Source organism: Diabrotica virgifera, chromosome 6 (genome assembly GCF_917563875.1).
Source record: "Diabrotica virgifera virgifera chromosome 6, PGI_DIABVI_V3a".
In the NCBI taxonomy this organism is placed as follows: domain Eukaryota; kingdom Metazoa; phylum Arthropoda; class Insecta; order Coleoptera; family Chrysomelidae; genus Diabrotica; species Diabrotica virgifera.
The window spans coordinates 7,759,050-7,782,785 of record NC_065448.1 but is presented as its reverse complement, the minus strand read 5'-3'; the positions used below and the strand labels follow the sequence as shown (position 1 = coordinate 7,782,785).

General features: G+C 32.9%; 1 protein-coding gene across 1 annotated transcript in view; it reads right to left on the bottom strand.

Moving 5' to 3' along the window:
* The window catches only part of LOC114349462 (uncharacterized), an 87,684-nt gene that overhangs the window by 4,635 nt on the left and 59,313 nt on the right, over positions 1–23,736 (bottom strand). The window contains exons 7-15 of the mRNA XM_050654263.1: positions 19,780–19,930; positions 17,118–17,240; positions 16,960–17,060; positions 15,293–15,476; positions 13,366–13,677; positions 7,737–8,051; positions 6,365–6,597; positions 3,658–3,987; positions 280–542 (exon numbers count right to left, since the gene is read on the bottom strand). Coding sequence (XP_050510220.1) covers positions 280–542; positions 3,658–3,987; positions 6,365–6,597; positions 7,737–8,051; positions 13,366–13,677; positions 15,293–15,476; positions 16,960–17,060; positions 17,118–17,240; positions 19,780–19,930 — 2,012 coding nt within the window. The remainder of the gene's footprint in view (positions 1–279; positions 543–3,657; positions 3,988–6,364; positions 6,598–7,736; positions 8,052–13,365; positions 13,678–15,292; positions 15,477–16,959; positions 17,061–17,117; positions 17,241–19,779; positions 19,931–23,736) is intronic.

Genomic DNA, 23,736 nt, shown 5'->3' with positions numbered 1-23,736 from the left:
TTTGTGTCTTCCTTAACTTTCCTTTTCATTTTGGAATAAATTATGGACTTCATGTGATCCCAAACTTAAATATCCATTGGGTTCAAATCCGGGCAACGAGACGGCCAAGGAAATTAATTTTCTCGGCCTACCATCGCTTGAAAACAATTATTTCCAGTAATTTCTTACTTTGGGTAGTAAATACGGGTATTTATCCTCTTTTATGTAAAAAAAAATCATTCTTAGAGTGGCCAACACGTTGTATTTAAGTATATAGAACACGTTTATGAGGAAATGTACCTGTAAACTAAAAATCCCACTGGTATAATAAGCAATATAAGAAACAGCATGTACAAATGGTTCGAGGATCCTCCTTCAACGACTCCTTTAGAAGAGCCTTGGATGTTTGTAGTCTTCAGTTTTTCGTAATAAACAACATCGTGTTCTGCGTCCTTGTAGCGATTGGTGATGATGAAAGTGATGCAGTATTTCGTGTTGGGCTTTAGACTTTGTTTCTCTGCATTTCCTATAGCTATGTTTCTGGTGCTGTCGTTGCTATCAACCTAAAACAGAGATTTTAAATTTTTTAGTAGGTGTAATTGACCTCTTGAGCAGAAGATTCATAGTACTTGTGTATCTATGAATAAAATATTGCGAGAAAATTTTGCAATTAATTGTAATCTAATGGATCGATTTGCTTGAAAATTTGTGAATAAGTAGTGGATAGTCCAAGGATCAAAATCTATATGATGCCGAAAGGCGCTTTTACCATGGAGATGGTTGACACCCCATCCCGGGGGTGGAAATTTTTTATTATATTTTGACCGCAAAATTTGGTAAAAACATTCATTCTAAGCAAAAAACGTTCTATACATTTTTTTTGATAAAATTAATAGTTTTCGATTTATTCGCTATCGAAAGTGTTAGTTTTATATCGAAAAAATCAATGTTTTTAATAAGTTTTCTGCGAATACATAACTCCAAAAGTTTTCGTTTTATCAAAACAACTTTACTTAACAAAAATGTACCTTCTTAAAAAATAATCAAAAACGTTTTTTATTTTCTTTTTGACCAATAGTAATCAAGCTATACTTTATTATATGTTGGCTCTTCTTCGTAAAATGCTAAATATTGTAGTATCAAAGTCAAAAGACGGAAAAACTATGCATTTGTCGATCATAACTTGTTCAAACTAATTTAAAATATTTAAAAATATCTATCTCCAGAAATAAAAAAAGTCTCTAGCTCAAAAATTAAGTAACTTATAATAAAAAGAATATCAATCCCTATTTTTTTCAGCGAAGAAGTGATCGGAAGCAACCTCATAATCACCACCCTAATTAAAATTAGTCATTGACCTTATTCAATCTTCTTTATTGATGTATTGTTAACAGGTTCTAGAAGTTTGACCGGCTTAGAATGATGAGTTTTTAAAAAAATGGAGTTAAAAGCGAATAACGAATTTTTGAAAGATTAGCATCAGAGATACGAAAAAATGTTTAAATATGAAATTGTAGCTTATTTAATTCCCAAGAACCTGGTTTGCAAAAATTGAGTGAGCTATTGACAATTAAAACTTGTAATAACATGCAAAAACCACCTTTACCAACCCATTAAAAGTCATCTGTTTTTGCGACTGAGGATTTTAAAAAGATTTAATATTAATAGGCTTATAGATCTTGTAAAAACCTACAAAATTCTTTTTTACCAAACTTTCTAAGATAAAAAATAAAAAAGTTACGGTTAAAAAATTAATATATTTATTTGAAAAAAAAAAGAAGAAATCCAATTGGAAGCATAATAATGTCAGTTAGCGTAGTATTCATTCTTCTTTATTTATGTATTATTAATAGATTCTAGAAATTTGACTGGCTTAGAATGATTAGTTTAAAAAAAAGAATGTGTGTGTACTTTGTACGCACGTAAGAAGTTATTCTTCTATTATATAATTTTAGCGAAGTAAATATACTTAACAGGTTATTTGTATTCTATTTAAATATTAAACTAACTTTCTTATCTACCACTTTCAAAAAATTTTTATTAAAACAACCAAAAATAAAAAAAATGAATCGTCCAGGATTGGAACCCGGTACATTTCGATCACTGACCGAACGCTCAACAACTAGACCACCGATTCTCCTGTAATTGACACGTAAGTTTCGGATATAATTACACAACACGGTGACAAATAGATTGAGTGGTATCGTGATTAAAATGTTATACCTACATATTTTATTATCTTACTACAGAAGAAGAGAAATTCAAAGACACAAAAATTATAATAAATAATACATTTACTAAAAACACTAATATATTCTTTTAATGACTTATTTGCGCTGATACAGATACTATCTTGAAAGATTAGAAACGAACTACATACTGTCTGTGTGCGCATGCGCGCAGATTTATGAAAAATTTCACTCTAAATCGCGCCTAAAGAAGAATAACTTCAAAAACTGGAGTTAAAAGCGAATAACGAATTTTTGTAGTTTGGTAAAAAATGCCATTCTCTTCAGAATAGAAAGATTAGCATCAGAGATTCGAAAAAATGTTTAAATATGAAATTGTAGGTTATTTAATTCTAAAGAACTTGGTTTGAAAAAAATTTTTCTACGGCAAAAATTGAGTGAATCGTAATAGTACATTATATACCGCGGGACTGAAGTAGTACATTTAATCCTGAAGGTAAAGTTTATGGCCCGACCGCAGGGAGGGCCATAATTTACCTGAAGGATTAAATGTACTTCAGTCGCAAGGTATATACGATACTTTTCGTACTTCCGGTATGATTTTATTAATTATTTCAATAATTTCAATCAGTTTTTTCTCTCTTCAACTCATTTAATAAACTGTCTTTAAAATAAGTTACCATAGTAACATTGCGTTGTGACAGTTATAATTTAGAAACATTGTCTTATGCCACAGTCCTCATTCTCGCTTCCTGTTTCCGCAGGATCTTCGAAACAAACACCAGTTCAATATGAAAAGGACCTATCTGTTACTCGTCAGTTACCTGCTGCATTAACCCAGGAAAGACTGGTCAATATGACGAACTGTCACAATATTAATTTGAATATTAACGTTAATTACCATTCTAATTAATTATATTTTTCAATAAAATATCCCTTAAATTCGTTTGTTTGTGATTTAATCGTTCCGGGAGTTTCGTCAATATTTAATCCCGGAGGGATTAAATGTGACACTTTAGTACCTGTCACAAGGGAGTGAAGTTGTCACTTTAGGCCCGGAAGTACGAAAATGAGTATTATTAAAATACATTGATTTTTTCGATAGAAAACGAACACTTTCGATAGCGAATAAACTGAAAACTATTCATTTTATCAAAAAGAGTATGGAACATTTTTTACTTAGAATGAATGTTTTTACCAACTTTTAAGGGCAAAATATAATAAAAAATGTCCACCCCCGCGATGGGGTGGCGTCCACCTCCTAGGTAAAAGCGCCTTTCGGCATCATATAGGTTTTGATCCATGGACTATCCACTACTTATTTTCAAATTTTCAAGCAAATCGATCCATTCTGTAAAAATTGATAGGTGAAAAGCTTCGGTTCCTGGACTATTGTATTTTGACCGCTTTCGGTTATCAGACAGTTAAAACTATTGTTACAGATAAATAAAGACTAATAAATTAAGTAAAATCATTTCACCATATTTACCTTCATTACTTGTGCTATCCAAGTATCACCGAAGTTGTTACACAAATTATCAGCCACCTTCTTATTCTTCAACACCTCACCATCAACCTGCCGCTTCTTATCGTAGTCTTGGACCACAACTGTCATGGTGTAGGACTGTAGCCTGCTGTCTAGATATGGCATCTTGAACAACAAATTATTGTCACTTCTCGCTAAGAGTTTTGGACTTTGATCGATGTGATCCCCGAGATGGTCCGTCTTGACGTGAGTTTCTGCGTAGTCGCTTTTGTAAGCGGTGTTGCCGGATCGTATATAGAGGTTGTAGTGGCTGTCGTATGGAACATCTTTGATCTAAAATATGTGGAATGTGTTAACAAAATAAAAAATACAGATATCAACGATAAATACAGAGTGAGTTTTATGTATGGAACGCTTCAATTATCTCGGAAACGACTTGTACGATTTTTATAGATTTTGGTGTGTAAGGGTCTTCTGATGCGGCCGATATTATGGTGGTATTTACATTGTTGTCAGATCTTCCATTTTTCTGGAAATCCAATGAACTTTCTTACTGCACGTGGAACACCCTGAAATAGTTTTCCCTTTTGAAGTTTTTAAGAAATACTGATTATTTTTCATATAATGTTACATTTTACAATGACCGCAAATGCTTCGTTTCCGAGATACGGGATGTTGATTTTTCTTACAAACTGACGATTTATTCGTGGCTCTAAAACCGGTTAAGATATGCAAATGAAATTTAGTAGGAAGAGGTAGTTATTGCGCATTTTTTGAGATACAATTAAGAATTTTATATTCACTATTGGCGTGCATACGGGTCATATTACCCGTATGCACGCCAATGGTGAATATATAAAATTTTTAATTGTATGCCAGAAAATGCGCAATGACTACCTCTTAAAACCTACCAAATTTCATTTGCTTATCTCAACCGGTTTTATAGCAATAAAAAAATCGTCAGTTTGTACGAAAAAATTCAACATCCCGTATCTCGGAAACGAAGCATTTGCGGACATATGTTTATAAAGCCAACGATCATTATTTTTTCATGCAGAATTACCCCTTAAAGTTTGTTGCACTTATTTAGAAACACCCTGTATTGATGAAGTACGTTGCCAGTTGTTAAAGTACCTAACTTTTTTTATTATCCAACATAAGCAAATGAATCAAAAAGCAGAATATTAAGAAAGCCTAAGGCTACAGTTAAGTTTTAATTTCAATATTTTATATACGCTAGAATATTCCACAGAGTGTTCCAAACTTTTGAGGAAAAAACACACTATCATTGTTACACCCGGTATACAATGACACTTATCTGCTTAGCAACAATATTATTACATAGATATTCTTGAAGAATAAAGCTGTAACATGTTAAAAAAATCACTAAAATCGGACAACAGGTTTAGGTAACATGAGACATCAAAAATGTCCCATTTTTAAGGTGGTGCGTTAATTTTGATGCTTAGTGTATATTTAGATGAATAAACTTGTTTAATTTGAATAATCCTAAATAATTTATCTCCTAATAATATCATAACAAGGTCTGCTGTTAATAAATTAGTAAAAAGTGTAACGAAATTGGTACAGTACAATATTTATTTATCCAAATCATAGCGCAGAAATTACAGCAGGTTCACAAATGTTGTCCCTTTACTTCAATACAACAAGCCATGCAATTTTTAAAACTTTGCAATACATTTTGCAACATTCCTAGCTGCTCAATTCTTATCTCTGTGGATATCTCATCTTTTAGTTCCTGAATATCGGCAGGTTTTGTTTTATACACGATGTTTTTTAAGTGACCCCACGTGAAAAAATAGTCTAAAGGATTCATGTAGGGTGATTGTGGGGGCCATTCGATAAACCCACGCCTTCCAATCCACCTTCTGGGAATCAGATTATTTAGGTATTACCTCAACACACGCGCATAGTGAGGTAATGCCTAATTTAAAAAATATTTTTAGTATTATTGTATGTGCTATTAGATTGAAAACTTAGTCTTTTGCTAGCAGTTGCCGCTAGGGCATCCCTGCCATTTCGTTCGTTGCAATCCGTAACTGCAAGCCAGGGTTTGTCCTGGTTGGGTCAGAGAGAGCAGCATATATGTGCCTCCTGGTGAGAGACTAATAAGTTTCGAAACCGGTAGAGGTGCTTGCTGCACTTTCTGATTGAACTGGAATAATGATGTGGCTGTAGTTTCGTGTTGCAACGAAACTGAAAATGGTTATTCATTTTTGATTTACATGTTCACTCTGATTGGAGTACGAAGGGAACCATACTCGTTGGAACTTTACCGCGCTGAGCAGATGGGACGTGAATTATAAATTGTAAAATTCCCTCATCTTCTTTAGTCTAAGCATCCGTTATAGTCTGCAAATTTGAGAAGCCTCGGAGGCGTAACCGGAGAAGGTTCCCATTGTTTTCAACCTGGTGGGATGTAGAGTAATATTTTTAGTATTATTGTATGTGAACATTATATGAAATATAATCAGTATTTCTTAAAAAAAACTTCATTAGATTTCCAAAAAATTGGAAGATCTGACAACAATGTAAATACCACCATAATATCGGCAGCATCACAAGACCCTTACACACCAAAATCTGTAAAGATCGTACAGGACGTTCCCGAGATAATTAACGACATTCCATACTTAAAACTCATTATGTATATGACACGGATGAGATAATTAACGGATTCAAAACATACCTGATAGGTATAATCGTAATAGTAAGTTTTATTCAGCACAGTATACACTTCATGAATATATTTGTCATCTTCAGCTTCTTTCTTGATATTGGTGCTGTTCAAAACAATTTCGAATTGTGTTATGGTGCCATTTTGATGGTAAGGATGCAACCAACTTATATTTAAATCACAATATTCGTAATCGCTGCGACAGTTGACCATTTTGTAGGTGATGTTTGTTGGTTGGCCTGGAACTACAAACACATAGGGCTATTATTATTTAAATTGTAACTTTTTTTTTAATACGAAGAACAAAACCAGAATAAAAGTCGAGAATGAACTAACATCGGAAGTAGAAATCAATTCGGGAATCAGACAATAGGATAGCTTGAGCCCATTGCTTTTTAATTTATTCATGGACAAAATCATACAAAACATTAAAGGTACTGGAAAAGGATATAAGATGGCGGAAAAACAAACAAAAATCCTCTGTTATGCTGACGACGCAATCTTAATCTCCGATAACGAGGATAACCTACAGCGAATGGCACAAACTTTCAATACAGTGGCAAAGAACTACAACATGAAAATATCAACAGCCAAGACAAAATCCCTGGTAGTGTCAAGGGAACCCATAAGATGCAAATTAGTAATTAACAACGAACTAATTGAACAAGTCTCGAGATTCCAATATCTGGGAATCGAAATATGTAGTTATGGAGATGTCATCTGGAGAAACAAAGATATGAGGCTGGAAGGGAAAGTACGCATATACAAATCATGTGTAAGACCGATCATGACGTACGCGATAGAAACAAGATGTGACACAGCAGAAACCAAGAGGATACTGAGAACATCAGAAATGAGAACGCTGAGGTCAATAACGGGGAAAACACTGGGAATACCGAACGACAGAATAAGAGATCTCTGTAACATAAAAGATATAGTACGGTGGGGAAGACAGAGACGAAGAGAGTGGAATCAGCATGTGACGAGAATGGACAGCGAGAGAATAGCCCGTATAGCCAGGGATTCTAAGCCAACAGGCAAGAGACCAATAGGAAGGCCCTTTAAAAGGTGGCGAGATAGCTGGCAGTCAACATCACAGCTACAAATACAAGCTCAAAATCGGTAAGAACAGGCCAAGAGGCCTATTATAAGAAGAAGAAGAACTTTTTTTAATTAAGAAAGGATTTAGTAAAAATAGCAGTATAAAAAATACAGGTGTATGGTTTACAGCGAACAGTTTGGTAAATTCAAAGCAATAAAATATTTTACGACTATTAAAACTTTTTAGTGAGAAGAGAACATGCAGGTGCGTATATAAAAGATCTAATTTTTATATGAAGGTGTGAGAGTCGCTTCAAACTGTTTATTTTCGTCAAAAACTTACCTTTGTCGCTAGCGAATCCCTTCACCACAGCTTCTTTTCCAAAAGTAGGCGTATCCAGATTCTTTAGGGCAACTCTGAAGTTGTAGGACTGGAAAGGTATCAGATAATTCACTTCCACGCAATACTTCTTCGGCCATAGACTGCATCTTTTCACGATAGAGAACGACGCTTTGCATTTGCTGAACGAGAGGCTGTTGCACCTACTCACGTGAACGTCTTTGATGATACCGTTCGAGTTTGTGGGTAGGTCGTATCTTAAGGATGCTGTATTTTGGTCTATTGAGTAGATTTCAAGGTTTTCTGGAGAAGGAGCAACTAGAAAAAGAAAAATAAATACATATTAGGAGGTTTATTCCGAAAGTATCCGACTTTATCTTTACAAAATCTTGTTTGTAAAGTAGAGTTTGTGGGTAGGTCGTATCTTAAGGATGCTGTATTTTGGTCTATTGAGTAGATTTCAAGGTTTTCTGGAGAAGGAGCAACTAGAAAAAGAAAAATAAATACATATTAGGAGGTTTATTCCGAAAGTATCCGACTTTATCTTTACAAAATCTTGTTTGTAAAGTAGAGTTTGTGGGTAGGTCGTATCTTAAGGATGCTGTATTTTGGTCTATTGAGTAGATTTCAAGGTTTTCTGGAGAAGGAGCAACTAGAAAAAGAAAAGTAAATACATATTAGGAGGTTTATTCCGAAAGTATCCGACTTTATCTTTACAAAATCTTGTTTGTAAAGTAGAGTTTGTGGGTAGGTCGTATCTTAAGGATGCTGTATTTTGGTCTATTGAGTAGATTTCAAGGTTTTCTGGAGTAGGAGCAACTAGAAAAGGACAAATAAATACATATAAGGAGGTTTGTTCCGAAAGTATCCGACTTTCTTTACAAAATCTTTTTGAAAATGAATTTTTATTATATTAGTATAACTAAGATATAACTAGACCCAAACCCAGACATCCAAAGTGAAAGTTATCCTCCAACACCAAATTGTTCTACATGGTCCACATAATGTTCAGAAAAAGTCACACCATTTTAAGCGCCGGGTTGGGGGGGAAAGGGGGGATAAATAGGTAAATTCGTAGTTTTTTACGTTTTTCGTCAATATTTCTAAAACTATGCGATTTAGCATGAACAACCTTCTGTACAAAAATGATCTACATTAAATTTGAAATAAAAAAGGTCCGATGCATAATCCTTCTAAAATGAACGGTTCCAAAGTTACGGAAATAGTATAGTAGAATTGGTCCAAAAAAGGCCTAAACCAGACATCCAAAGTAAAAGTTTTTCCCCAACACCAAATTATTCTATATGGTCCACATATTGTTCAGTAAAAAGTTACAACCATTTTGAGCGTCCGGTCGGGTTTGGGGGGAGGGGGGGTAGGGGAGAAATCGGTAAATTAGTAGTTTTTTACATTTTTCGTCAATATTTCTAAAACTATGCTTTATCGTAAATAATATTCTATACAAAAATGATCTACATAAAATTTAAAACAAAAAAGGACCTATACATAATTGGTATAAAATCAACGGTTCCAGAGTTACGGAGGGTGAAAAGTGGAGGTTTTCGATACTTTTTATATTTTTTGGGCAATTTATATTATTACTGATGAAAGAAATTTTCTTTAACATTATTGTGTTTTCTAAATAAAATTTGCTATTTCAGTGGCCGATGGTATGTTAGCTATAAGCCCTTGAAGAAACGTCAACCTCGATACCCTAAATCATCATCAATTGCCAACAAATATAAAAAGTATCGAAAACCTCCACTTTTCACCCTCCGTAACTCTGGAACCGTTGATTTTATAACAATTATGTATTAGACCTTTTTTGTTTTAAATTTTATGTAGAACATTTTTGTATAGAACATTGTTTACGTTAAAGCATAGTTTTAGAAATATTGACGAACAACGTAAAAAACTACGAAATTACCGATTTCTCCCCCCTCTTCCTCCAAACCCGACGCTCAAAATGGTGTGACTATTTTCTGAACATTATGTGGACCATATAGAACAATTTGGCGTTGGAGGATAACTTTCACTTTGGATGTCTGGGTTATGCCATCTTTTGGATCAATTGTATCATACTACATACACTCCTTGCCAGAAAAAACGGCCATTAAAAATGGGTCATTTTTGATGTCTTGAATCTCCTAAACCTGTTGTCCGATTTTAGTGATTTTTTTAATATGTTATAGCCTTATTCTCTAAGAATATGGATGTAGTAATAGTGTTGCTGAACATGTAAATGTCATTGTATACCGGGTGTAACAATAATACTGTATTTTTTCCTCATTCGGAACACCCTGTGGAATATTCTAGCATTTAAAAAATATTGAAATTAAAACTCAGTTGTAGCCCTAGCCTCTCTTAACATTCTGTTTTTTGACTCATTCACTTATGTTGGATAATGAAAAAGTTAGGTACTTAGACAAGTAGCCATGTTCTTCATCAATATAGAGTGTTTCTAAATAAGTGCGACAAACTTTAAGGGGCAATTCTGCATGAGAAAATATTGATCGTTTGATTTATAAACATATGTCTGCAAATGCTTCGTTTCCGAGATACCGGGTGTTCAATTTTTTCTTACACACTGACGATTTATTTATTGCTCTAAAACCGGTTGAGATATGCAAATGAAATTTGGTGGGTTTTAAAAGGCAGTCATTGCGCATTTTTTGACGTACAATTATGTATTTTATATTCACCATTGGCGTGCATACGGGTCATATTACCCGGTCATATTACCTGTATGCACGCCAATGGCGAATATAAAATTTTTAATTGTATGTAAAAAAATGTGAAATAACTACCTCTTAAAACCTACCAAATTTCATTTGCATATCTCAACCGGTTTTAGAGCAATAAATAAATCATCAGTTTGTAAGAAAAAATTCAACATCCCGTATCTTGGAAACGAAGCATTTGCGGACATATGTTTATAAAGCAAACTGTCATTATTTTTTCATGCAGAATTAACCCTTAAAGTTTGTCGCACTTATTTAGAAACACCTTTTATCGATGAAGAACATGGCTAGTTATCAAAGTACCTAACTTTTTTATTATCCAACATAAGTGAATGAGTCAAAAAGCAGAATGTTAAGAAAGGCTAAGGCTACAATTGAGTTTTAATTTCAATATTTTTTAAATGCTAGAATATTCCACAGGGTGTTCCGAATGAGGAAAAAATACAGTATTATTGTTACACCCGGTATACAATGACATTTACATGTTCAGCAACACTATTACTACATCCACATTCTTACAGAATAAGGCTATAACATATTAAAACAAGCTGAAAATGCGAGCATTATCATAACGAAAACTTTGTTTATTTACGTATTTAAATTCATAATATGGAAAATTACTATTACGAAAAGTTGTTTAGAATTAAAAATTATGTTTCAATTTGCAATTACATATATCATTCTAATTTAAATGTTGTGAACTATAAAGATACTTTACTCAAAATTCATATTTTTTATATACCTGGTATAAAATTAATAAAATTTTATATGTGATGGTTGCATCATAAATCTTAGAACATTAAGAGCTTTTTATGAAGAATAACTTTTCTTCGTCAAATTAAAAATGGAAGAGTTATAAATGAAAATGATGATTTAAAATAAACCTTTTCGTTTTCAGCACCATCAAAACCTTAGGTTAGACGAAAATTAGCCATTCACCACACCGTGGTCAGTATCTTGCGAAATAAGCGTTATTTTAAGAGTGCCACTCGTCTATAAAGTCACATAACTTTTTTCTTATTGCATACTTTGACTTGAAATTTTCCAAAAAACTTCTTCATGAATAATTATACTTTATTCCTGTGTTGGTGAAAATTATAAACTAAAAAGTTTGTCACTCAACTTTTTTAAGTAAACATGAAACTAACGAAATCTGACGACAAAATGTTTCAAAATTAACAACTCCTCTTTTAATTTGTTATTTAAATACTTCAAAGATGACACAGTAAAATTTCCAAAAGAAAATATTTACAGCGACCAAAGATACAGCGAGGTAAAGTCGAAAAATCATTAAAATTGATTTTTCGCATTTTTGCATAAAATTTTATTTTTTAACATGTACAGCTGGTTCCAAAAAAAACTGATACGACTCTTAAAGCGTATTTTGTAGAAAATTGAGCAGTGTACTTTCTTCTTCTTATTCTTTTTGTTTCTGGTCTCGCTGCAAGGCAATTCCAGCATGATTTATAGGAGATCTTGATGTAGTCTGGCTCTAAGCCATATCAAAATCGTTGACTATGTTCTTGTAAAAAGCTTTTGATGAGGTGTGACATAATGAATATGAGTTTAATTATATTTATTATATTTTGAAGGATAAATACTTATTATTTACATACTGTCACTTTCACTGCCAAATCTTAAAATTTGTCAGATAACTTCAACCTCAAAAAATAGCTGTTTGTTTGTTTATTTTATTATTTGTCTGTCATTATAAATATAATATAATGTCAGACCAATCATACACTGCTCAAAATGATCAAATCTTACTAAGAGTCGTATCAGTTTTTTTAGGAACCAGCTGTACCACCAAGTCTAGATAAAAATAAATTTCATATTCAGATTCAGCGGTATCGAAAATATAAAGAATCACCAAAATTGGTCATTCATCTTAAATTTGATTATGGTGGTCGGTATAACGTAATTTTAGGAGTTGCTACCGCTCGTGGCTACCGATCGCCTACAAATGAAAGTCTATTTATAATTAAAGGGGAGGCCGTATACTCGTACAAACCTTTGTTGTTAATACATTATTGCTTTCAAAATATACCCAAATTGTATTTTTAAACATCTTATTTATTTTATATAATATTTAAATTTACTATAAAATGTCATTTATATTTTATTAATAGCTAATTTAAAATTTAGTTTGACATTCACGAAGTGTCAAACTTAAATATAAATACCAAACATCCTATGCTTTGCTCAACAAAGCAATCAGAAGACAAAACTACATAAGAGTCCATCGGTAAATGGGCTCTAGGTATTACAGGAGCGACGACGCAATAACATACAGACTTTGCAAATTTATAAACGAAAAGTTTTCGTTGAAAATCACTAAAATCGGACAACAGGTTTAGGAGATTCGAGACATCAAAAATTACTCATTTTTAAGGTGTCCCATTTTTTATCCCAGGAGTGTATATTGACTTAATAAAATATTAAATAGTAAGATGCTAATGAAACTACTTAAACTAGAAAAAAAAATAATAAAAAACTGAACATCCAGGTTTAATAATAAACAACCGGGAACCTCTCGATTTGCAGTCGAATGCTCTACCACTGAGCTATATCCCCTGTTGAATAACGCACTATACAACGGGATCTAAATGTCACTGCATTATTTGCATTTAAAATGGCATAAAATTGATAAAATTCAAAATAAAACTCAACGCATCAATGTAAAAACTGTTGAATATTGCATTCTCGCCGAGTTCTGAGCTATTCTAAGATTTCAGATGTCCAGCTAGTCGGGGAGCATGTTTAAAATCGATTATAAGATTTTTCGGACACACTGACAAAGAACAAGTTAAGTATATAAAAATGTTTTAATAAAATCAAACAATATTTATCGTAATTATTATAATCATACCCCAAAAGAACTTTATACTCACTTCCAGCGAGTGTAGTGAAAGACAGAGTGTAGTTTGTAGTCTTCACCTTCCTGTAAATGCTTCTACCGTTTCTAGCTGTCAAAATTGTCAAAGAATAGTGTGAGTACGGCTTCAGTCCAGTTATCTCGTAACTAGTGTTTGTTTGTAGAGATATTTCTTTGGTGAAATTTAGTGTAGAATTAGAAACAATGACAGTATACACTAATCTGCCATATTTCTTATGGCAGTTAACTGGTTCCCATGTTACGTTTATAGAAGTGTATGACGGTTTCAGTTTTATATTTGTCGGAAGTTCTTCTAAACTAGGTTCATCTAAAAACAAAAAAATGATTATAAATCATATCTAAAATTATTTCCGCCCCCCCCCTCCCACATATGCTGCCAACACTTTATAAAAGTATATTGCACATAAACCAGAAAGCATTAGTGCCTAAAACTTGTAAATAATTAAACTTAAATAACATAATAATTACTTTAATAGGGAACTTGCATAAAATTTTAAATTCGAAAAAAATGGTATAAATCACAACAGAACACAATTTAGAACCTGTATCAAAAATAAAAAAGTTTTTGTCTTTCGTTTGGCCCCTAAAGACGACTAAAAATTCAACTTATACTAGCCACCCCAAAACGCGTCGTGACGTCACTGGGTTGTATGTTTACATTCTACACCAATTGTATATATAATTTTGGATTAGACATTATACACGTCAGTAGAAAATACAGTTATGTGACGTTACAAATGTTTTTGATCGTTTGAACTATTCATAGAAAATTTGTACTTTTACAAAATGGTTTTATTTTCAATAGTAAACCTTCTTTCCTTTCCTTCAAAAACTGTATCAAATTCCAATCTCAACAAACTGGTATATATATTATTACAATGACATACGATAAATGTCATTAGAATATAAATATTTTTGCTTTATTCCCCAACGACGATCTGGATAAATACCGAAGTAGGCGGAGGCCAGTAAACTAAAGAAGAAGAAGAATATACGTAAATATAACCATAAACTGAACCACATAGTCAAACTCTGTGACGTCACGGGTCGTTTGAGCTATTTTAAGATAAAGAAGACTTTAAATTTGTACTTCAGGTATTCTCGGTGTGAAAAGAGACTGCCAGCAAATCATCAACATTATTAAAAAGTGACTGTAATACCATTAGATCTTATCATGCTTTGGAAGGCATAAAGGGAGACACAATCTTTTAATATGTTTGAGAATTCGTTTTCAGTTCTGAAGTCAATATTTTTGGCATTCCCTGTACATGCAACTTCCTAAACACAAGTTCTCTGATCAAATTTGATCCAGGAAATATTGTGAATTTTTCCTCTTATCCTCTTATTTCAGTAACCAGTATAAATTATTTTCCCGAAAAATGTTGTAGGTACTTTATCTTTGTGTACCACTGATAAATTTATATAATACTCGTTCTATATATATAACTTCCCAAATTCAAGCTTTTATAAACAATTTTTACCCAGGAGACATTGTGAAATGTGTGTAAAGCGTTACTTAATGTTATCAAGGGTCACAAAAGACAATCATTCCAGTTTTTTCACCTATTACACAAGTTTCTCTAAAATGATGATTCCCCACACCTTTCAGTCTACCATGAAACATTCTAGGGATTCACCCATCCAATCTACCGATTCCATGGACTTTACATCGGTTCCGTAGGTTTCCAAGAGCTACAAAGTGAGGTACTAAATGACACAACAAAACTTAACCTAGTGAGATAGGTGAAGCAAACAGAGGAACAGAGTTATTGTTATTTGACATATATGTATTGCGACATATTAGATTTTATAATCCATACGTCCACGGTTGCCAAATTCCACAAAAAAAATAGAATGGTTTATATACTTGTCTTAATTATTATTTTCTGCACTTCCCTGGTAGTAATAAAATATCCACTTACCTGTCTCTAATGTATTAATAACTAATTTCTTATCAGTCTCATGTAAAACAGTCGATATCGTAATATTATAATAAGTATAAGGCACGAGGTCACTAATAGTGACGTCGTTCAGTTTGGTGCTAATAAATCCGCTTGACTTGTATCTCTTTTCGTTGTGGGGTTCACTGGTGCAGATATCGTTACCCTAAAATAAAGATTTTTTTAATTAAAGGATCCCCTATGGTCTTTAGGGGAAATAAAGAAAATATAAACAAAAACACGTGATATTCCAGTCTCAGAGAAACGAAAAAAGGGAGAAAGGTATAGGAAGGAGCAAAGGATGAGGAAAATAAAGAGTAGACAGATAAAGGAGGTATGATATAATATAGGTAATTTAATTAACTGTAACAGTTTTATTTTCCGCTTCAAGTTTGATCAGTCTTAGGGAGGAGGGACGAGATTAAACAGAAAGGAACCAGGTAGAAGAAAAAGAAAGAAAGAGAAGACAGAAAGATTAATGATGATCCAAAAAATGATATATTTGTCGTGTCTGTAACATATTTATTCACTGTTCAAGATTCCAATATATAATAATAACATGGAAAAACATGGAAAATACCAACATATCAATCTTTGAGAGGGGAATATATCAACCTTAACCTTAGATAGACTGAGCAGAAAGGGATTAGGTAGAGAAAGAAGAAAGCAAGACGAGAAAGATACAAGCTTTCAATAAATATAATAACATGAAAAATAACTACCATGCAAAATCCCTCATCAACATTATGAGCGATGATTGGGTAGAAAGGAACCAGCTTGAGGAATTAGGAAGAAGGAGAGGGAAAGGTCAATGAAACTCCGAAAAACGATCTATTTACCTATCTGTAACATATTTCTTCAGTTTACAGGTTTCAAGATATCCAAAAAGGAAGAGTGGGACAGAAAACGACAAGGTAAAGTAAAAAGAAAAATGAGAGAGAGCTATAGGGGAATTAAAGATGGAAGAAGGCGAAACATGGATCAAAAATAAACTTAGGAAAGGAAAGAGAAGACATAAAAGAGCAGCTGGCTCGTGTAAGTGAGGGTCCATCATTACCATGAACAAACTACAAAAAGAACATGTGGCATCTCAGACTTATAGACAAAGAGATAGGAGAAAGTGGAACAGAAAACGACGATGTAGGGGAATAAGAAAAGGAACGGAAGATAAAGCTGAATTAAAGTTTTAGAGAGAGAGAGAGAGAGTGTGTATGAGGAAGTGTGAGGCAAAAAGGAACGAGGTAGCGGGAGAGTAAAGAAAGAGAGCCTCAAAGGAAAAATAAAGAGGAAAGAAGAATTAAATAAGAACGAAATCATGCGGAATTTTAGTTTTAGATAGGCGGGAAGGACATATTTAGAGAAAAAGAGCAAAGTGAGGAAGGAGCGAGTGACCCAAAAACAGTGAAGGGGAGAAAGAAAAAAGAATGAGAGGATATGACCAGGAGAAAACGAAGGCAATAACATTCTAGTTAACCTTAAAAAAAGCAGTGCGACAAAAAATAGCTACAATTGAAAATTGGAAAGCAGATCCTAGAGATAAGTAACTAGTTTTTGCAAATATTTTCAATTATTATTAAAGAATTTTTTTAATTTAACAGTAATTATGTAAAGAAATACAAACACTATCGTGACTACAATGGAAAATTTACCTGATAAAATATAAAATAAGTAATAGGATTCTTTTTGTCTTCTGGAATCCATTTTAATTGAATCGAGTTTTTGGTAGATTTGGCGAAAACTTCTGGAAAATCTAAAACATCTCACAATTATGTACAAAGAAAAATTTTCACGGGATATACCGTCTAACCTTTTACTCCTGTATAAACCACTTTTTTGGGTCTCCAACTAGGGTTCTTTACGAGTTGGCATGTAATGTTATCATCAGAGATGTGCGATGTGTCACTCAGCTTCAGATACGAAACTTTTACCTCTGAAAGAAAACAGTTTTTATAAAATTCACTTTTAAGTCATTCAGAATGTTCTTTATTTATAGACTAAAGCCGCTATAGGTGAAAATTCTTAATCATTTTAGGCATGACGGGACCCTATAACTTAAATAGTAGAACCTAAAAGAAAACGTTTGAACACTGTGCCGTCACTTTTCAGTGGCACATGCGTCTACAGTGGCGCATCAAACTTTCCACTTATGGACGGGATACATAAATTAAAAAATACCCTCCCTAATTACCAGAATTTAATTTTTTTCATTTTTTTAAGTTTTATGTGATTAAGACATAAGATTCATCGTAATTTTAACCCACCACCCCCTTCTCCCTGCCCCCACCATCAAAAACTTTATTTTTCGATTTTATTTTTTTTGGTGGGATGCAATCAATTTTAAAATTTCAAAAAATTTACACGCATAGTTAAGGGTTTTATAAAACACGTCTATTTTTTATAGACCTGTAGGTTGAGTGTACATAACCTCAAAAAAAATTTAAATTTTTTTTTTTGAAAAAAAGTATATAACTTTTTTTGGGGATAGCTGCAGATCTAATTTTTTCTTAGTCTTGTGTATTTTATCAAACACTATATTTCTATATTTTTTTCAGATTTTTCTGTAACGTTGGTCACCTTCAAAAATCCAAAAAACTGTTTTTTAAGGGGTTTTGGGGGGTTTGAACGTGTTTTTCTGATTTCTAAATATTCTACAGAACTCAGTTACTTCAAGTTACATATAACCTATAAAAACAAAATTGATTTGATATATTATGAAGTCTATAAAATAGGGAAAATCCCCAAAAACCCCCCAAAAAACAGTTTTTCGGATTTTTGAAGGTGGGGAGACTTACGGAAAAATCTGAAAAAAATTTAAAATATAGTGTTTCATAAAACACACAAGATTAAGAAAAAATTAGACCGGCAGCTATTCCTCAAAAAAAGTTATACGCTTTTTTGAAAAAAAAAAAAAAATTTCTTTTAATTTTTTGAGGTTATGTACACTCTACCTATGGGTCTATAAAAAATAGGCATGTTTTATAAAAGCCTCAACTATGCGTGTGAATTTTTTGACATTTTAAAATTGATTGCATCCCACCAAAAAAAAACTAAAAACGAAAAATGAAGTTTTTGATGGTGGGGGCAGGGGGAAGGGGGTGGTGGGTTAAAATCACGATGAATCCTATGTGTTAATCACATATAACTTAAAAAAATAAAAAAAAATTAATTCTGTTAGTAAGTTCTGTTAACTTTTAATTTATTTATCCCGTCCATAAGTGGAAAGTTTGATGCGCCACTGTCGACGCATGTGCCACTGAAAAGTGACGGCACAGTGTTCAAACGTTTTCTTTTAGGTTCTACTATTTAAGTTATAGGGTCCCATCGTGCCTAAAATGATTAAGAAATTTCACCTATAGCGGCTCTTAGTCTATTATAAAAAACGTAACTTCCTGTAGAATAAAGTAAAACCTATTTATGAGTCGACTGTACCAAAGACGGTTTAAAGTCTACTCGGCGATCGGTGATCCGTTTAAGACCGAAAAGCTATTGAGATCGGAAAACATCCCCATTGTCTCAACAAAATAATCCTATTTATTATTTTTTTTTGGGAATACGCCACAATTTTACTTTAAAATTAAGTTTATTTGACGTGTCCACTTGCACTAAGATGTCAAAAAAAAATAGCTTTAGAACAAGATTAAAATAATCCTGTTAAATTCAACACGGAAACCTTTCTTCTTCTTCTTCGTGTATTATGTCCTTTCAGAACGCTGGTTACCATCATAGCTATCTTAATTTTATTCACTGCCACTCTAAATAGCATACTTGTATCAATACCATACCAATCTCGCAAGTTCTTCAACCATGAAGTCCTTCTTCGTCCTGGACTTACTATTTTCCTTTGCATAATATTGTGTATCAACCTATATTTGGGACCTCTCATTACATGTGCTAAATTACTCTAGGTTTCTCTTCGAATCTTCTCCACCTAAGAAACTTTTGAAATTCTCCTACAGCACCACATTTCGAAAACCTCAAGGTGATTTAGATTGATTTTATTCACAGTTCATGACTCGACACCATAAAGTAAGATCAGGCACACGTAGCAGCGAAGTAGGCGGATCCATAATGGCAATTTTAGGTCTCTGTTAAATAATACCTTGGACGTCCTTCTAAAAACGGCTCTGGTCTGCTCTATTCTGGATCTAATTTCACCGTGACTCTCTGCGTTACAATTTAACTGATTGTACTAACCTTTCTTCGATCATGTTTAATAAATCCAGCTCATGCTGTCAAAAATCTTCGCACCCATTCAACCATCAACTGTATAAAAGTACCATCTTGGTATTAGGGTAACGGTAGAGCAGAAGAGCAGATAGAGCATCAGTGAGCGTAGAAGTGATATAATCAGAGTATTTACGAGACGAGATCCGGAATAGATTCTGATGAACACTCCAAAGATGGAATCGAATGCTCGGCGTAGCATTCGATTCCCAGAAACTAAGAGAGTTCGAATACACATATCTTACCATTTTCATTGCAGACCCTTACATCGTCTATAGCCCAGAAGCCATCCGATATCTTGGAACTTCCATCTACATATTTGGTTTCAACGAACAGATTTAACTTGTCAAACTGGATATTTTCTTCTTTCAGCTTCACTTCTACCCATTCTTCATTCTAAAAAACAGTCGACAATGTCAGGACTCATTATGTATACATAATGGCTGATGAAATCGATTGTTGGTGTTCAAATTAAGATGAGATCCAACGAAGCGTGGCATCGCACGTCTTGAGAAATAGAAAATACGTAATAGAAAAAGACAAAAATTAAACGAGGGAATCAATGCAACGTGAAATAGCGGTATTTCCCTCAGAATGTGTGATTTACGATCGTTGGGCTGACCTGGATCGGCGCGAAGTCTCTCATCGTTTGTCAGTAAATGAACACGGTTCAAAGGATGTCAGAAGCTGATACAGATCCTACCACCAACTCGGCTAGGGACTGGTACGGTAAGTACCGTGGTAATTTTACTAGGGACTGGTCTAACTACGTTGTGTTGGATCTTTTCTCATTGTATGACTTAACCAACTTACTAAAATTTCTACCGCCAACACTGATGGTGTACTCTCGATACTCGAGTATTTATTAGAAAAGGACTGGGTTCTCGAGAAGCTCTCTTCGGTTTGAATGTTCTTACACAAAGATGCCTAGACGTTAATCAATAAATACATGCATGTTTTATCGATTTTGAAAAAGCGTTTGTCAGAGTATGCCATGATAAGCTATGAGACGTTCTTGAAAGAAAGAGCATAGATAATAAAGATCTGCGAATAATTCTCAATCTATATTGGAATCAGAAAGCTAAAATCAAAATAGAAAATGAGACATCACGAGCAATAGAAAGACGTAGAGAAGTACGACAGGGATGCATTTTGTCGCCAAAATGCATATAGTGAAAGCATCTGCCAGGAAGCCCTTTTGCAAGCAAACGAAGGAATCGTAATCAATGGAGAGGTTATAAATAATATTCGATACGCGGACGACACTGTATTGGTTGCAAGAACAGTAGAAGAATTACAACCTACTTCCCTCTATAATAGGGAACTTGCAAACATTTTTAAATTCGAAAAAAATGTTATAAATCACAACAGAACATAATTTAAAACATGTATCAAAGATAAAAAAAGTTTTGTTTGTCTTTCGTTTGGCCCCTAAAGACGATTAAAAATTCAAATTAAAACAGGTGGTCCAAAACGCATAGTGACGTCATATAGTTGTGCATGTACATTCTGCACCAACAAAGTAAACAAAATTGTATATAATTTTAAATTAGACACTATAAACGTCAGTAGAAAATACAGTTATGTAACGTCACAAGCGTTTTTGATCGTTTGAACTATTTTACATTGGCTAAGGGTTCTTCTAAACCAAGGCCAGAAAACAGAAAAAAATATATAGATTTTAAATTATCTTCGTTATTATGAGGTTTTACCGCGTGAAAGTTTGGAAATATTATTTTTAAAGGAAACTGAATAATATTACGTAATAAAAAAATGTGTAAGTTCCCTTATAGGTTTGGCATTCGTTTTGACACTGACACTAAGTTTTATAAATATATTTGATAATTTCTATTTCTGATATATTTGAGTGTTTTTAAGATATATTTTTTAAAATGACCGAAGAGGGTTTTTGTAAAGGGCAGTCTGATAACTTACCTATAGTTGATATGTGTATGGTGACTACATATTTTCAAAAGAGTGAAAATTTTTCCGTCGGAGAAGTTCGGGGAGTTAAAGCAGATAAGTAAGTACATATATTATGTATATTATACTCCCATTATACCTACTAATTTTATACTGTGATTTTATTCTGATTATTATTCTCATAAGTACTTAACGATAAAACTTAGTAGGTACACACTTCCTATTAAGTATAGTGATCAAAAAATGTCATTACAATATAAATATTTTCCCATATTTCGCGACGATGCTGTGGCCAAATACCCAAGTAGGTGGAGGCCAATAAACTAAAGAAGAAGAAGAAGAATATACTTACATACAGAGAGAGTCTGTAAAATGGAATAAATTCAATATCTCAAATACTATTTGTTTTTTTGGAAAATGCTCAGACCCGTCGATTAGTATTTCAAATTGTCCTTTTTGACATTCAATAAAAATGTATACAGGGTGTCCCAATTTAGAGATATGACGTCATCGTCGATTTTCTTAAATGGCGACACTGTCATTTTGATAGCTAATTTGATAGGATTTGTAAAGTTATACATAACTGCAAAATATCAAATTTTTATTCTCTACCATTTACAAGATAAGAGAAAATAACAAAGTTATATCTGTAATTTGGAATATATTCAATAATTAAAATACTAACTGTTTTTTTGAAAAATGCTCAGACCCGTCGATTAGTATATCAAATTGTCATTTTTGACATATAATAATAATGTATACAGGGTGTCCCAATTTAGAGATATGACGTCATCGTTGATTTTCTTAAATGGCAACACTATCATTTTGATAGCTATTTTGATAGCGTGTGTAAAGTTATACACATCTGAAAAATTTCAAATTTTTATTCCCTGCCATTTACAAGATAATAAAAAATAACAAAGTTATGAAGAACAAAAAGTAATCAAATAATAATTGAATTTATTTATTTCAATTAAGAAAATGCTCATAACGTTGCCCATTGACAATTTGACAATAATTGAGGGCAACATTATGAGTTTTTGCTTAATTTATTGAAATAATTAAATTCAATTATTAGTTGATACTTCTTTTTCATAACTTTGTTATTTTTTATTATCATCTAAATGGTAGAGAATACAAATTTGAAATTTTGCAGTTGTGTATAATACACACCCTATCAAAATAGCTATCAAAATGACAGTGTTGCCATTTAAGAAAATCAACGATGACGTCATATCTCTAAATTGGGACACCCTGTATACATTATTATTATATGTCAAAAAGGACAATTTGATATACTAATCGACGGGTCTGAGAATTTTTCAAAAAAACAGTTAGTATTTTAATTATTGAATATATTCCAAATTACAGATATAACTTTGTTATTTTCTATTATCTTGTAAATGGTAGAGAATAAAAATTTGATATTTTGCAGTTATGTATAACTTTACAAACCCTATCAAATTAGCTATCAAAATGACAGTGTTGCCATTTAAGAAAATCGACGATGACGTCATATCTCTAAATTGGTACACCCTGTATACATTATTATTGAATGTCAAAAAGGACAATTTGAAATACTAATCGACGGGTCTGAGCATTTTCCAAAAAAACAATTAGTATTTGAGATATTGAATTTATTCCACTTTACAGACTCTCTCTGTATAACCCTCCCACATCACTGATATAACCATATAAAAAACTAATGTAAAACTATGTGACGTCACGGGCCGTCTGAACTACTTTAAAATAAAGAAGACTTTAAATTTGTATTTCTAAGTTATTATGAGCTTTTGAAGCGGGAAATTTTGGAAATCTCATTTTTATACAAAACTGAACATTATTATGTAATAAAAAAAATGTGCAAGTTCCCCATTAAGAATGCACAGAGGCTACGTATTTAACACGCTATTATACAGGGTGTTTGGTAAAGAATGGGCCATAGCTTAACCTTAGATTCCTGAGGTTAAAATAGGTCGATTTAAGCAAACTTACCTTACTACAAAAGTTGATAATAACCGAAATACAGGGTGTCAAAGTTGAACTTTTATTTTATTTATTTTTGAATATTTCCTGACAGGCATGAGACAACAACACGAAATTTGGTAAGTGGTGCTGGTACTCTCCACCCTACTAAATTATGTTAAACAAACGTTTCTGGCTACTACCAGAGGCGTACGACGGGGAACGTGAATGGTTGACGGAATTGCTATTTTAGTGCAATTTTTTGATTCTCCAATACGTTCTATGTAAATAATATTCTCTTCATCCGTAACGAT